This window comes from Pleurodeles waltl, chromosome 3_1 (assembly GCF_031143425.1).
Source record: "Pleurodeles waltl isolate 20211129_DDA chromosome 3_1, aPleWal1.hap1.20221129, whole genome shotgun sequence".
Classification (NCBI taxonomy): Eukaryota; Metazoa; Chordata; class Amphibia; order Caudata; family Salamandridae; genus Pleurodeles; species Pleurodeles waltl.
In genome coordinates this window covers 1,904,901,449-1,904,914,708 of record NC_090440.1, presented here as the reverse complement: position 1 = coordinate 1,904,914,708, position 13,260 = coordinate 1,904,901,449, and the positions used below count along the sequence as shown (strand labels likewise).

General features: G+C 44.3%; 1 protein-coding gene across 1 annotated transcript in view; it reads left to right on the top strand.

Annotated features, from left to right (window-relative positions):
* CASP8 (caspase 8) overlaps positions 1-13,260 on the top strand; it is a 127,863-nt gene that overhangs the window by 27,565 nt on the left and 87,038 nt on the right. The window contains exon 2 of the mRNA XM_069226069.1: positions 2,360-2,700. Coding sequence (XP_069082170.1) covers positions 2,396-2,700 — 305 coding nt within the window. The 5' untranslated portion in view covers positions 2,360-2,395. The remainder of the gene's footprint in view (positions 1-2,359; positions 2,701-13,260) is intronic.

The following is a 13,260-nucleotide window of genomic DNA, read 5'->3' as shown; positions in this document are numbered from 1 at the left end:
GGGGACAAGCAGCACTCTATAAATCCACTTTACATTACATCACTTAGTTACAAAGATATTATGATTAAAGCTTTTCCTGAAGAGTGGTCTGTAGCTGTGTGGGCCAGCTATCATTTTCACCAGAATTGACATGTAAAAGCTTAGTAAAGATTTTCTCCCCCTTTGCCGTCCTTGTGGTTTAGTGCTAAAGACGCACCAGTGTGTTTGTGTGCTTTTTTTGCAGTACCTTACATTTGCAGATCAACGCAAAATGTATATATCTGTCGGGAATATTGTGGCAAAACATTATGATATAGTCCGTGTAGATGGGCTATGGAAAGTTATTCAAGTTTAATAGTTTTTACATCCTATACTTGTTAATTGCAAATGAAAAATGAAAAAAAAAAAACATAAGACCCGCCATAATAAGATTTGAGTTTATTGATTCTGGTGGAACTTGAATGAAATGCCTTACAGTGTGCTGTGACGTACTTATGTATGATGGCAATAAAAATATATTTAAAAAAGTAAGCTTCACGCTTTTCTGATGATGGACTTGAGCCTGAGGCCCTAACCGTCTAAAGCTCCTTCCCCTGAGAAATCAGTCCTTTGTTAGTTCGGTATTGGATTTGCTCCGCGGTCTGCGGATTGGGAACTAAGGGCCATATGTACGAACACATTTTCCCATAGTCACAGAATGGGCAAAACTGCTTGCTACATCTGGCCTTACATGTCTGTGGCGATCACATTCACAAGGCGCATTGCAGAATTTCAGAGTATGTGACCATTTGTTGTTTTTAAAGGGGCCATCCGGTGAATGATGTCACACCAGATCTCAACGCCCAGCTGATATCATCAAACAAAAGAACATTCCAGAATGTCTGTTGTTAGTGACGGTTAGAGATATAAGGCTGGGTAAAAAGAACAGTTTTTTTCTACACTTGATGGCCCCTTTAATTTGCTGCTTCTCAGCCCGTCACTGATAACCTACAGAATACTGAAGTGCGTCTCAGAAATGCTTTCTTTGAATATAAATCTCAGTAAGAGAACCAAGGTTAAAAATTAAATTAAGGTAGTAATGTGCTTGTTGCCGCGATTTGAGTGTAGCTTGCATGCAACGAGATACAACCCTGCTAGGCATTACTTACTAAGTGCTCAAAAATCCGTATGTCATGAGTGGTAAATGCGTAAATGACCATGTTGTTCTAATATTTATTGTGTGCGTGTAAGTATATGCTAATTCAAGGATATCTCACATTCTTTTTTCCTAGTATCTTGTAGCTGTTTTTGAAATTTAATTGGTCTGAAAATAAATAATTGTTTTGCTCCTTTAAGAACTGTCTTTTGTATCAGTGTCTAATATGTTTTAGTACGTCTGAGTGCCTTAAGAAATAAACTCAAATCCTTCAGAAAAGTGTGTCTGATATCTGACCTAATACCTGACCTACATACCCAGATAACCAGGAAAGATCTCTGCCCCATGTTTGGTCCACATTTACTGTTTACTTAAAATTATAATGCAGCACACTGCCATTGTGAAACAGCGAAGGTGAGGGACATATGAAAACGACATGCTATTTTTTAAACAATTCAACATTCCTGTGAACAATGAACACCCTTCACTTAACTCAAGCAGGCCACTGAATCTGCCAGTGACTGAAAGGCACCCTACCCTCATGGTCTCTGGGCCAGGGACTGCTGTCCCTAAATCCTCAGCATCAATCCAGGTGTATCATATGACAAATACAAAATGGCCTCCCAAACCCCTCACTGATGTTGTATTGTCCAGAAGGGTAGATCTAGGAGATGCAAATACAGTCCTGTTTACAAAATCCTGAATATCCAAGAGCTCCCTTTGAGGTGACCTTGACTTCAGTAATCCTCACATTAGCCCTGGTGCTGCCTACAAAGGTCCATTCCTTTGTGTTTGTCCGATGTGTTGACCCTACTTGCACAACAGATGGAGACAGAAAGGAAGCAGAGTTAGTGGATAAGATCAGGGCAGAGTTCAAGCTAGTTACTCGCAGAGACAGAGAGATACACAAACAAGAGTAAAGGATGAGAAGTCAAGGGTAGGCATACTGCAAACCACCCCACAGAGAGTTTTATTGCACACGAGCACGAAGAGGAGGGGTGATGTAGTTACCAGTTTTTATAACCAATAATACCTACAGTCAGCACTCATTGTCAGTTCAAGGCCTTATTAACACTATCACCTTAACCAAGTTACTATATCTTCTTCTTCCTAATAAGTAAAGAAGTGGAAGATGGGCTAAGTAGGAGCAGAGCTTCTACCATCACTCTATATATTAACACACGTACTAGTCTCAATTGTCACTGAACAATCGTTCTTACGCAAAATGTTTCTCTTTTTTTCTAGTCAAGCGACATTTTGGATCTAGTTCCAGACTCTGTGATGGAATTCCACCAGCGTCTGCACAAGATTAGCGAGGCGCTGGACACCGAGGACGTGCAAGCGTTGAAATTCTTGTGCCTGGGGCAGATCCCCCTGAGGCAGCAGCAGGAGATCCGAGATGCTAAGGACCTCTTCCTAAAGCTGCAGGAGAATGGATTTCTCGAAGAGGGGGATCTTTTCTTTCTCCGCGAGCTGCTCTTCAGAATCAAACGCATAGACATCCTTCAACAAGAACTGCGTTGCAGCAAAGAAGAGATTGAACGAGCACTTCAACTACCGGGCCAGGCTAAAGTATCTCAGTACAGGTGGGTAAGGACAGGGACAGTAACCATGATGTAATTGGATGAGTGACTGTGGGACTTATGTCTAAATTCCTAAAGCCCTTAAAAAGTGCTTTAGCCAAATGCCATCTTTTACTTACAGTTACTTCGTCCTTCATATTGCATAGGAAGAAGCCGTCACAGTCACATGCTGTTACTTGAAAAACTCTAGATTTGACCACATAAAACAAACTTTTTGCAGGTCTTTTATCAAATGCACTTCTTCATCTGGGCAAACCTTTGTGTAGTTCTCAATGCCCAGACCCATCACTCATTCTATCACGGAGCGCTGCATGGCCCTGCGTCTTGTTTTTCAGCAGAGACTATACAGCTCGACAATAGCACTCTTCTCAGGATATCATAAAGAGGGCATATTAACAGTATTTAAAATATGTTTTAAAATAGATGTTTGAGTTGAATGATCACTATATGTTCATCGAGTGTCTACTCACTGGCACCCCTGCTCTAACTGGGCCAGACGAGCTTTTCTTCTGCCAGTTTTAGTTCTTGTTCTAATCTGTCCTATTTGATGGTTCTATTACTTATTTTGCTGCCACTAGCACTATAAGGTAGCCCCTTGCTACTCATTTTAATGTTTACCTTAGTGCCTCCCGAGATATGTTGGTGCATCATTGATCTTCAGATAGTCTGTTATTGTTTCACAATCTGTAATCTGTTAGCTGTGTCTTGTAGGATATACTGGACCAGCTTCCATTTCCTGTTCCTAGCTACTTTGTCTATGTTTACTGCCTCTACTATGACTGGTGTCTGATCCAAAAGCATTATATCTCCTGTCTCAGGTTATGTCACATGACCCATCAATTCTGCTCAGATTTATCCTTTTGTATGAGGTGTGGATGTGAGAATAGTATGTGTAATCATCCTCATACCCCTAATAGCTCCAAGTATGCCTTGGGACCTCTGGTTTGCCTGCTTACCATGAAGCCCTGAACAGTCTAGACTCGTATCCAGAAACTGATTATACCTCCATTGAAGCTGATGTCTTCTCCTGCAAAACACTGCAGTTTTCTCAGCTTTACCACTATAAACCTGTCTTATTTTTATTTAGGGGTATATAGTGTGTCAGAGATTGGGTTTTTGGTTGGAGGATGTGTGAACCCTCATCAAGCAACAACAGCAATCCTTCACAGGGTAAACCACAAAAGTCACTAAATTAACCTGTGCTTAACCATCTGGTAGCTTGCGCAAAAGAAGTCAGGCTTAACTTAGAGGCAATATCTAAAGTTTGTATGCAGCACAAAAACAGTAATAAAGTGAAGCACACCACAATAAAAATCCCACACCAATCTAGAAGAAGAATAAAATGTAATAAATAGAATGACAGCAAAATGTAATCAGTAGAACTTGAGGTATAATTTAATAAAGTTTAAAGTGAAAGATAGTTCCAAAAAGAACAAAGTGCCAACCCCGGGTACCTGGTCAAACAAGACTGGGTCAAAGTAAAAAGTTAAGGAGAGCCATGATGGAACTTGATTCGGCTACGTGGAGGGGATTGTGCCTGATCTTGGTTTACCTTCGGACTGAGAAGAAATTTAGAAGACAAATGTTTGAAAAGGTAAAGTTCAGTGGGGCAAATTAGCTGGCAGTGTCCGAGAAGCAGGCCTCATTGTTGGGGCACTGGTAAATAAGGTTGTGGTGAAGATTTCTTTGTTCTGACTTTGTCACTCTTTTGGAAGTTGAAGATCTTCAGTGGGACGAGGCTGCAGGCTGTAGTCCATGAGAGTTCCACAAGGCCAGATACTTTCTTCAGGAGTGCCCACTTAAATGGATTTGCTGCTGTGGAGAAGAACATAGAGGGAGATACTGCTTAGTCAGGCTGACCGGCAATGCACTGCAGTCGGATCCATGAGCAGGTAGGTCCTGGTCTCCTGTCGGTGTTTGGTGGAAAATTAATTTTATAAGTTCAAACTTTAGATTTTGACCATTTGGGCACATTCAGCACCACTTCCAAGGGTCCAGGACTGGATTGGCACCACCTGAAGGGTAGGGTTCACTTCAGGCAGGTATAGGTGCAGGGTTAACATTGTTGGAGCTTGTTATGTCCCTGTAGCTCTGAACAGGCCAACCAACTAGCCCTTGGAGTCACTCTGGTGGTCCTGGGTAAAAGCAGCAAGGCAGGTCTGTAGCAACAGGGCAGCCCGCTGAGGGCACAGGGCAAGCTTCAGGCAGTAGGACAGTCCATTGGGAGCAGCAGGGCTGTTTACTGAGAGTCGTTCTGATGAAATGTAAGTTGGGCTGTGAACAGCGTCATGGCAGGATGGCCTATCCTGCAAAAAGATGGTATCCTTTTGTTACACTGTCTGAGAGGAATACCTAACAGCCAATTACACCTAGTCCTGTGACCCATGACACAGATTGCGGGCATCAAATGGTTAGGACAAGAACATGCCAACTTTCTAAAAGTGGCATTTTCAGAATTGTGGCTTAAAATCCGACTTTACCATTGAAGAGGATTTTAAATTACAATTCTTTAAAGACCAAACACAACACTGTAACTGTTCTCAAACAAAAGTTATCATTTATTAACTGGAATTAGGCAACCCAATGTTATCCTATGGGAGAGGTAGGCCTTACAGTAGTAAAAAACAATTTTAAGAGTTTGTCACTCCCAGGACATGCAAAACTTAAAAGAACATGTCTAACTTTTTAAATACACTTCATCCAGCCCTAAGGGCTGCTTAGGGCTGATAGTGGTGACATATATGTATTGAAAGGGGTTTAGGCCTGGCAAATGAGTTATTTTGCCAAGTAGACATGGCAGTTTAAAACAACACACAGGCTGCCTTATCTAGAAGAGTTTCCACAAGAGTCACTTGTTTTGAAGCACTGAGTTCTGCTGCGAAGGCAAGCCTTGACCCTGTTTAGAACTCTACTTCTGATGCCCATTCTGATTTGTAGTGGTTAAAAAAGTTGCTGTGGTCAATAGCATGGAAGACAACTGATAGCTTAAAAAGCACCAGCATGCAGTGTTTGCCTTTACCAAAGAACTGAGGTGATTTATTTAGGATTTTCAGCTCTGTAGTTTTGGAGCTGTGCCCAAACCCAAAGCTGGGATGATGCAGATGCAGGAGCTGATTTTCAGGTGTGAGGTTTTCCAGCTTAGTGGCCAAAATGTGTACAAAATGTTGGCAAGGAAGGCTACACCTGTAATGGATAATGGTTTTCAAGATTATTAGCAACTGCATTGGGTTTGTTTACATGAGGATGGACAGCGCCCCACTTGGAGGAAAACAAAAAAACACAAAATGATCCAGATAGGGATTTTTGATTTCAGCCCCGGGGCAGAAGAGCTCAAACAAGTTCTTTAGCACAGGGTTTGCAGTGTAAGGTAATAACTTGTAATTTGAGATTTGTATCTTTTTTTTTTTTACATAATGCTCCAAATACAAACAGGAGGGTGCTGCTAACCAGGACAGGCTACATTGTCAATATTATCCGTGATCTTCTGGGGTTTCTGAGAGAAATGTTTGGCAAGTTCTTCACAACCTTGTGTTGTAGGAGGTGGAGTCATTGTATGCTTTGATTAGACTCCATTACTCTCGATAAAATAACAGTTTTAGATCTTAGAGACAATCTGAAGCCTGGTAGTCTAAAGAAATATTCATGGCAAAATGCAGTTGTAATAAACTACAACAAATCTGGAGGGAAATCAATTGCTTTAAACAATCCGAATCTGGCTTGCTCCAGTCACATTACTTAACATATTCAACACCAACAAAATGCTATGCCCACTGAAGTAGTTAAAATTATAAAGAAATTCATTGACCCTCATGCCTATAAAAACTCTTTGTCTCCACTTTTGTTTTGTTGTTTAAAAAATTGAAAACGTTTGATCTTCTTTCACTGAAATGATTCTCTTACCCAGTTCCTATTCACTTTGTCACCCTCTCATATTGTACTGCTTTGCCCTCTGTCCTCCCTCACAGTTGTGAGGACAGCCAAATCTGCTCTATCAAGGTCTCATCTCCGTCTGCCTACTTCCCATTTTTAATCAATCTCTAGAATTTAGTCCTGGCTTCTGATCTCTTCTGATCTCTGCAATGCTTCTTAGGCCTCCTGCACCTTTGCCTCCGACTGGAAGAGTGCCATGGTTACCCCCCTTTTTAAAAACGCCCAATGCTGATCCTTCTGCTATAACCCATTTCCACCCTATTTTCCTTTTCCTGAAACTATATTGGGACAGTTTTTTAAAACAATTTTTATTGGGGTTTTAATTGAAGAACAAATATAGTATTGCAGTGGCAATATAATAATATAAGACAATATAGAACCTCATTGCATTTACCTGTTAAAGGGAAACATTGGTATGGAATGGAGAGCTAAGCAAGACAACTGTCCAAGTGTGCCAGTTCTGGGTGACCATTGAAGGGATGTTGCAGTGTTGTCTGCCCCATAGGCTGCCTGACAAGGGGAGACCCCACCCAATGATGTAAATCAACTCAGAGAAGTGGGGTAGTGACTCAAACCTGGGGGGGGGCGATTGAATGGTGATCAGCAAGGGCAGAGGGGGAAGGCCAGTCAAGGCCTTCCCCGCTACGTGAGCAGGCACTCGGACTGGGCAAGGCCGCAGGCACTACCATATGTGAGCATTGGCCGTGTCGGGTGGACACTGTAAGAGCTGGGTGGACTCCCTCATTGCCATCTATGTTGTGCAGGTAGTGTCAAATATGTGCAGCCAGTCTTAGCTTCAAGTTTCGCAATGGGGTGGAGGTGAGGCAGGTAGATGAAGTAGGTGCAGAACTGAAGTGGTGGAGAGAAATGGGGGAGAGAAATATGCAAATGCTGTGGGTTGTCCTAGAAGGCTCATGGGGGCAAGTCATCATTATGGGTAAGTTGCTGGAAGTGTACCCTAGGCATATTTATGAGGCGCGCCCAGCCCCCAAATGTAGGACAGATTGTATGACAGGGTGTGTTTGGGGGTTCCTTGTCGTGTGGGGACCAAAGGTCATGACAGGTGTGACGCAGTTGTTTGTAAGTTAGAAATTATCCTTGGGGAAGAGCATGGCCTAGAAGATGGTTGATGATGAGAAAGTGGCCTGCAACAAAGAGGTCACTGACTGTGGTCAGGGATTGCTTGTGCCACACCCACAGGTCAGCAGTGGAGTAGGTGCCAGGGAGGCATGGGAGACCCTTCAAGGGAAATGGCAGAGTATACGTGTCATGTAAGGTTAGAGACTCTAGCCAGGCACTTGCCTGCGATTGTGACGTGTAGCTAGCATGTAGATCGGGGCATGCCATTGGGAAGCAGGAAATTTCAGACTGTGGGGACACAAAACGGGACAGAACTGTTGTATGTTTCCCCCAGGTGTCGCCCCCCCCCCAGCCATATCTAGACCCACTGTAACTGCGTCACCAGATAAAAGGCCTCAAATGATGGGGCTCCAAGCCCTCCCCTGCCAACCGGCAGCTGTAACTTCTTTAGAGCATCTGGATGGCGCTTGTTTCCCCATTTAGTTTACCTAATAGGGTGTCCAGGTCTAGGAAAAAGCGCCAGGGGTGTTATGGGGACATTCACAAAGTACTAGAAGAGCCTCTGTAACATTATCATTTTGGATATGGCTATCTTCCCAGTTGTGGCTAGGGGCAGCTGCTTTCAAAACTGTACATAAGGCTTTAGAGCGGAGAGAGATTTTTTCATGCTGTCCTCATAGAGCTCGGTAGTTCATTGGTAAAGGTGGACCTCAAGATATCAGACAGGAACATCTTTCCAGGGCAGAAGGGTACCGCTGAGGCACAGGTTGTGAAATGGTGTTGTAGCACTGAGCGGACACACGCAAGCTTTTTTCCAGTTGACTCAGAGGCCTGCTTGCAGGGCAAAGGTGTGAAGTATGTTGTGTATGGCGAAGAGGTCTGGTAGAAGCAGGTCTCCAGCTTACATTGGCACTGCATAGGTCGCATCATCTAAGGGCATTCTCCAGGCTCCCCCAAGTGAAGCTGGAGGGCCAGAGGCTCCATGGCATTGGCAAACAGCAGGGGAGACAATGGGCAGTTCTGCCGACTGCCTCTACCAAACAAGAAGGGTGATGAAACGAGCAGGCCTAGGCGGATTCTGGAGGTAGGGTTAGCATACAATTGTATAGCATACAATCGTATAGCGTATGCCAAGAGTCATTTCCCCACCTCCATCTTGGTCAGCACCCGAAAAAGATAATCCTAGGTGAGGGTGTCAAAGGCTTTTTCTAGATTCAGTATCAGACATGCCACCTGTGGGAACCTTTGGGGGGCCTGATTCATGACGAGAAAGAGATGGTGGATATTCTGGGACATACTGCATCCTAGGACAAAGCCATTTTGGTTTGGGTGTTTAATTCTGGTTAAACAAATCTGCATATCCATCAGTCATGATTTTCCCCAGGATTTTATTGCCGGCACCCAGCATAGCGATCATCCTGTACGAGGAGAGATGGATAAAGTCTCAGTCTGGCTTTGGAGGAGACACCGGGAGGGATTCCCTGAGAGATGGGTGGAGGTCCCTAAGGCACAGGGCCTTCTTGTACATCGCCTAAAGTTGGGGTGCTAAGCTCACAGCAAAGGCACTAGAGTACTCGATTGGGAACCTGTCCAGGTTTTGGTTCTGGCCAGGTCTCGGATGGCTTGTTTGATTTGTTGGGCCATGGTACAGGCATCCGTGCCGACCTTAGCGGCAGGAGAATAAACCTTGCAAGAAAACTGCTGGTGGCATCTCCGTCTGTAGATGGAAGAGTAGTAGGCATAAAATGCATTTGGGATATCCCGCTGAGCATTCACGGTACCCCTTTTTTCGAGGATTGGGCCTGCATGGGTATCCTGCCAAACCAGCCATGTCAGGAGTAGGACTGACCCATCACCCTCTTGGTGTGTCCTCGCCAAGTATGCATTTATGTTGAAACAGTGCAGCGCACCAGTAAGGCGGCGAGTTGGGTTCTGGCCTCAGTCAGCTCCAGGCTTTTAGAGGGACTGTGGGTCACAACCCTCTCCATGGTGGGAATGCGGTACTCAGCCTCATGAACCTCCCCTTCCAGTAACCTGCGTATCTCTGCCACCTCCAGTAGACAGGCCTCTTTGGTGACCTCTTTAAAGCCTCCAATTCCAGTGTCTTGGTGGATGTTGTGGCCCAGTTCTCTGAAAAATACTGTCTAATATGCTCTTTCTGATATTGACAAAATGCCATATCCTCCAGGTGCCCCCGAGGGGGATGCCACATGGGCACTGGAGCAATCGGGATGCTCCATGCTAATACTATATGTGCAGCATGATCTGAAAATAGGCCCCTCAGGCAGTCCGCACCCGACTTTGTCTAAAATAGAAGTGGAGCTTAGGACACAATTGAGACAAACATACAGGTCCTGTGGTGTTGAATAGAATGAGTAAACATGGGTGTGGGGGTACAGAGTCCTCCAAGCATCTACGAGAGCCCGTAGGCGAACCTAGCTTGCAAAGCCTTTGGACTGAGTGAGTGGGGTGGTGCACGGATGGGACTGGTCCAGCTGTGTGTCTAGTATGCAATTATAGTCCCTGCCTGATACCCATGGTGTCTGGGTCTTAAGCGCCAGTGTTCCCGAAATCTCAGTCCAGAACACCCCGATCGGTTTTGGGGGCCTAAATACTGCCTATGAGTATGTGAGTACCATCGAGACGGCCGTCTACTAGCACGTATTGACTCTCTCCTAATCTATAATTGTGTCCAGCACTTGGAAGGGGACATCCAGGTGGATACAAATAAGTGCTCCACGAGCATAAGCAGAGTAAGTAGTGGACAATTATGCTCTCCCGCCACTTCCTATGCACGCAATGTAGTTCTGTGGGCATGGTGTAGGTTTCTGGAATAAATATGTTTTGAGCGTTTTGCCATTTGAGGTAGGAGTAGATAGAATACTGATTAAATTCAGGGTAAAGAATCTTGTTTAGCATAGGGTGCCACTGTAGAGGAGATGAAGTGTGTGTGGTCGGTGCCGCAGGTGTACTCATGTTTGATCCTTCCAAGGTGTAAGTGTGGCTGCCCGCCCCTGGGGAGTCAAGTGTTATGCACCCACCTGGTTAAATCGTTGGGATATAAACATTAGAACCGGGGAGTTCAGAAGAGGGGGCAACAAAAAATAGAGCCTGCTGTAAACCGCAGCATGCCCAAACTGACTGGAGCGTCAAACCACTGGAAAAAGTGGGGTGGTGGCTAAGCAGTAGAAAAGAGTGCAGGAGTGTGGTACAACCCATTGTGTTCACAGTGTAGTTATGTAGTGCTAGCATCAGTGCAATGGGACAGGTGGGCAGCACCGCCTCCACCCACGTCGTTCAGTGTGTCACAGCCATCTTCTGGTGCAGAGGGAGCCCCAGTTGTGGCCGTGGGGCTCAGTGATTTGGGTATTAGGGGTGAGGGGACCTCACCTTGGGGGGCTGGATGCAGTGGTTCTGGCTATAGGAGGCCATCGGATCTCTGTGCTGTCACCAGTGGTGGGGTCTGGGAGCCCTCTCGTAGGCCTTCTTCCACAGTGGAATCGCTGTCTGAGGTGAAAATATGGGGTCCTCTCTCCCTCTCAAAGGTTTTGGCACAGTCTCCCAAGGAAGCAACCACCTTCAGAGTCCGATGCCGGACTGGTGGTGGCTAATGGCTGGGTTGTCAAGGGCCTGAGAGGAGTCCCATCTGGGTCTGTTACGCCTCCGATGTCGTTTCAGGGAGAGGAGCTGGGAGCCCCCCTCTGTTGATGCAGGCACCTCACCATGGTGTTCAACAACCCAGTCCCAAGCGGTCTGTGGGTCTGTATAGAAGAGGAGAAAATATATTGGAACATTAGGTCAACCACCAATTGTCCCATTACATTGAATCCCACAATTTTCTGTACCTCATTCAATCAGGGTTTCGCTTTCTGTTCAGAATCAAAATGGTCTTTTTGAAAGTTTCTCACAATTTCAAACTGGCTCTAGACCATGAAGACAAAGTAGTACACATCCTTGATTTGAGCACTTGTTTCCTATTCTTCAAATAGTTATCCATGGGCAGGCCTTAACCTGGCTAAACTGCATGCCAGGCAGTCCACTCGGAGATGCAACGTCATAATACCATTGACTAATCTCACCCAATCTTTTGGATTCATAATGATGTCTTACAAAGGGGAGCTCCAAATTGTATTGACCTGAAGGAAGTTTGATCAAAATTGTGCTAAACCATGGCTTGATTACAACCTGGATGAACAATGCCTCACTCAAAATGAATATTGATAAGACAGGTTCTGGTCTTTGGCATTAATCACTCTGTCTGGGACTTGATCAAATGACATTAAGATTTGCTCCCCTATCCGTCTTTGGTTGTTCACAATCTCTTTTGAATGTTCTATCCTTCAAGAGTCAGATTTCTAAAGCCACCGCCCTGTGTTTGGTTATTGGGCACATTATTCATAAAAATCTCTACTTTCTCCCTCACAGTCAGCAACAGTCTATTCTGCAAGCACTTATACCATCCAGGCTGAATTATTGCAATTCCCATCTTATCTTCTTCAAACTTTCCAATTAATTCAAAACTCCGCAGCTCACCTTATTCGCACACTGCTGACACATTCTTCTGTCTTTCCTCTACTGGAACAACTACATTGTTTCCCAGTAGCCAAACCAGTGCTTAATTTGTAAAATAATAAGTGCTGGGGTTCAAAGTTGTTATCAAAAGCTTTTTTACTAGCGCCGATGAATGCCTGGTTGATCTTTATGTCATCTACCACCAAACGCTCCTGGTCCCTTTAATTTACTTTTGCAGGTTCTGTTTTATCCCTGCTTTCTCCCCTTGACTCTTGTTTTCTATTCTTTCTCTTCCTCCATCTTTACACCTTTTCTGCCTTTCTCTCTCATTCTGTCCCAGTCCCCAAAAATGAGTACCGGTGGCCACCACCTGCAACCACCGGCTCAAATTAAACACTGGAAATGGGAGTCCTGAGGTCAGTGTGGGCCTTAGCGTTGGCTCTCCCTGGCTTGCTGCTTTTTCCAGAAGCAAGCAGCCCTCGATATAACTACGATCAGCAATTATGCAATGAAAGCATCCACATCTTGTTAATGTGTTACTAGAGCTAAGATGGACATTACTTAGTTAGAGAAGACATTGCTGTTGAAATGATGACTATGTTATATTTTCGGTTATAGCTGTTAGCGCCACTGTTATGGAATCAGTGCATTTTTTCCATATTGTTGACATCACTTAAAGAATGTCAGTAGCAAAACTAATGTTTTGATGCCTTAAATGCACAAAAATCCTGCACAAGGAAAGTCAAAACCAAGTAGTGATTTATTTACATGAACAAATGAATATCTGTTCTTTTCAGGGTATACAACCCTATATGGCACACCATAGCAGGTATTGCATAAACAAAACAGGCAAAGAAACAAGTTGTGACATCACAAACTGTATAGGATCAAGAAAGTCACATTTCTTAATATAAAGAAAACACTACTGCACCCAAAAGAGCAATTGTCTGAATTCACAAGGGTCAGAGTGACTTAATTAATGATGTTTCGATCCCTTCAACATATGGGATCATCACCAGGCCAATACAATGTTTGCCTGGT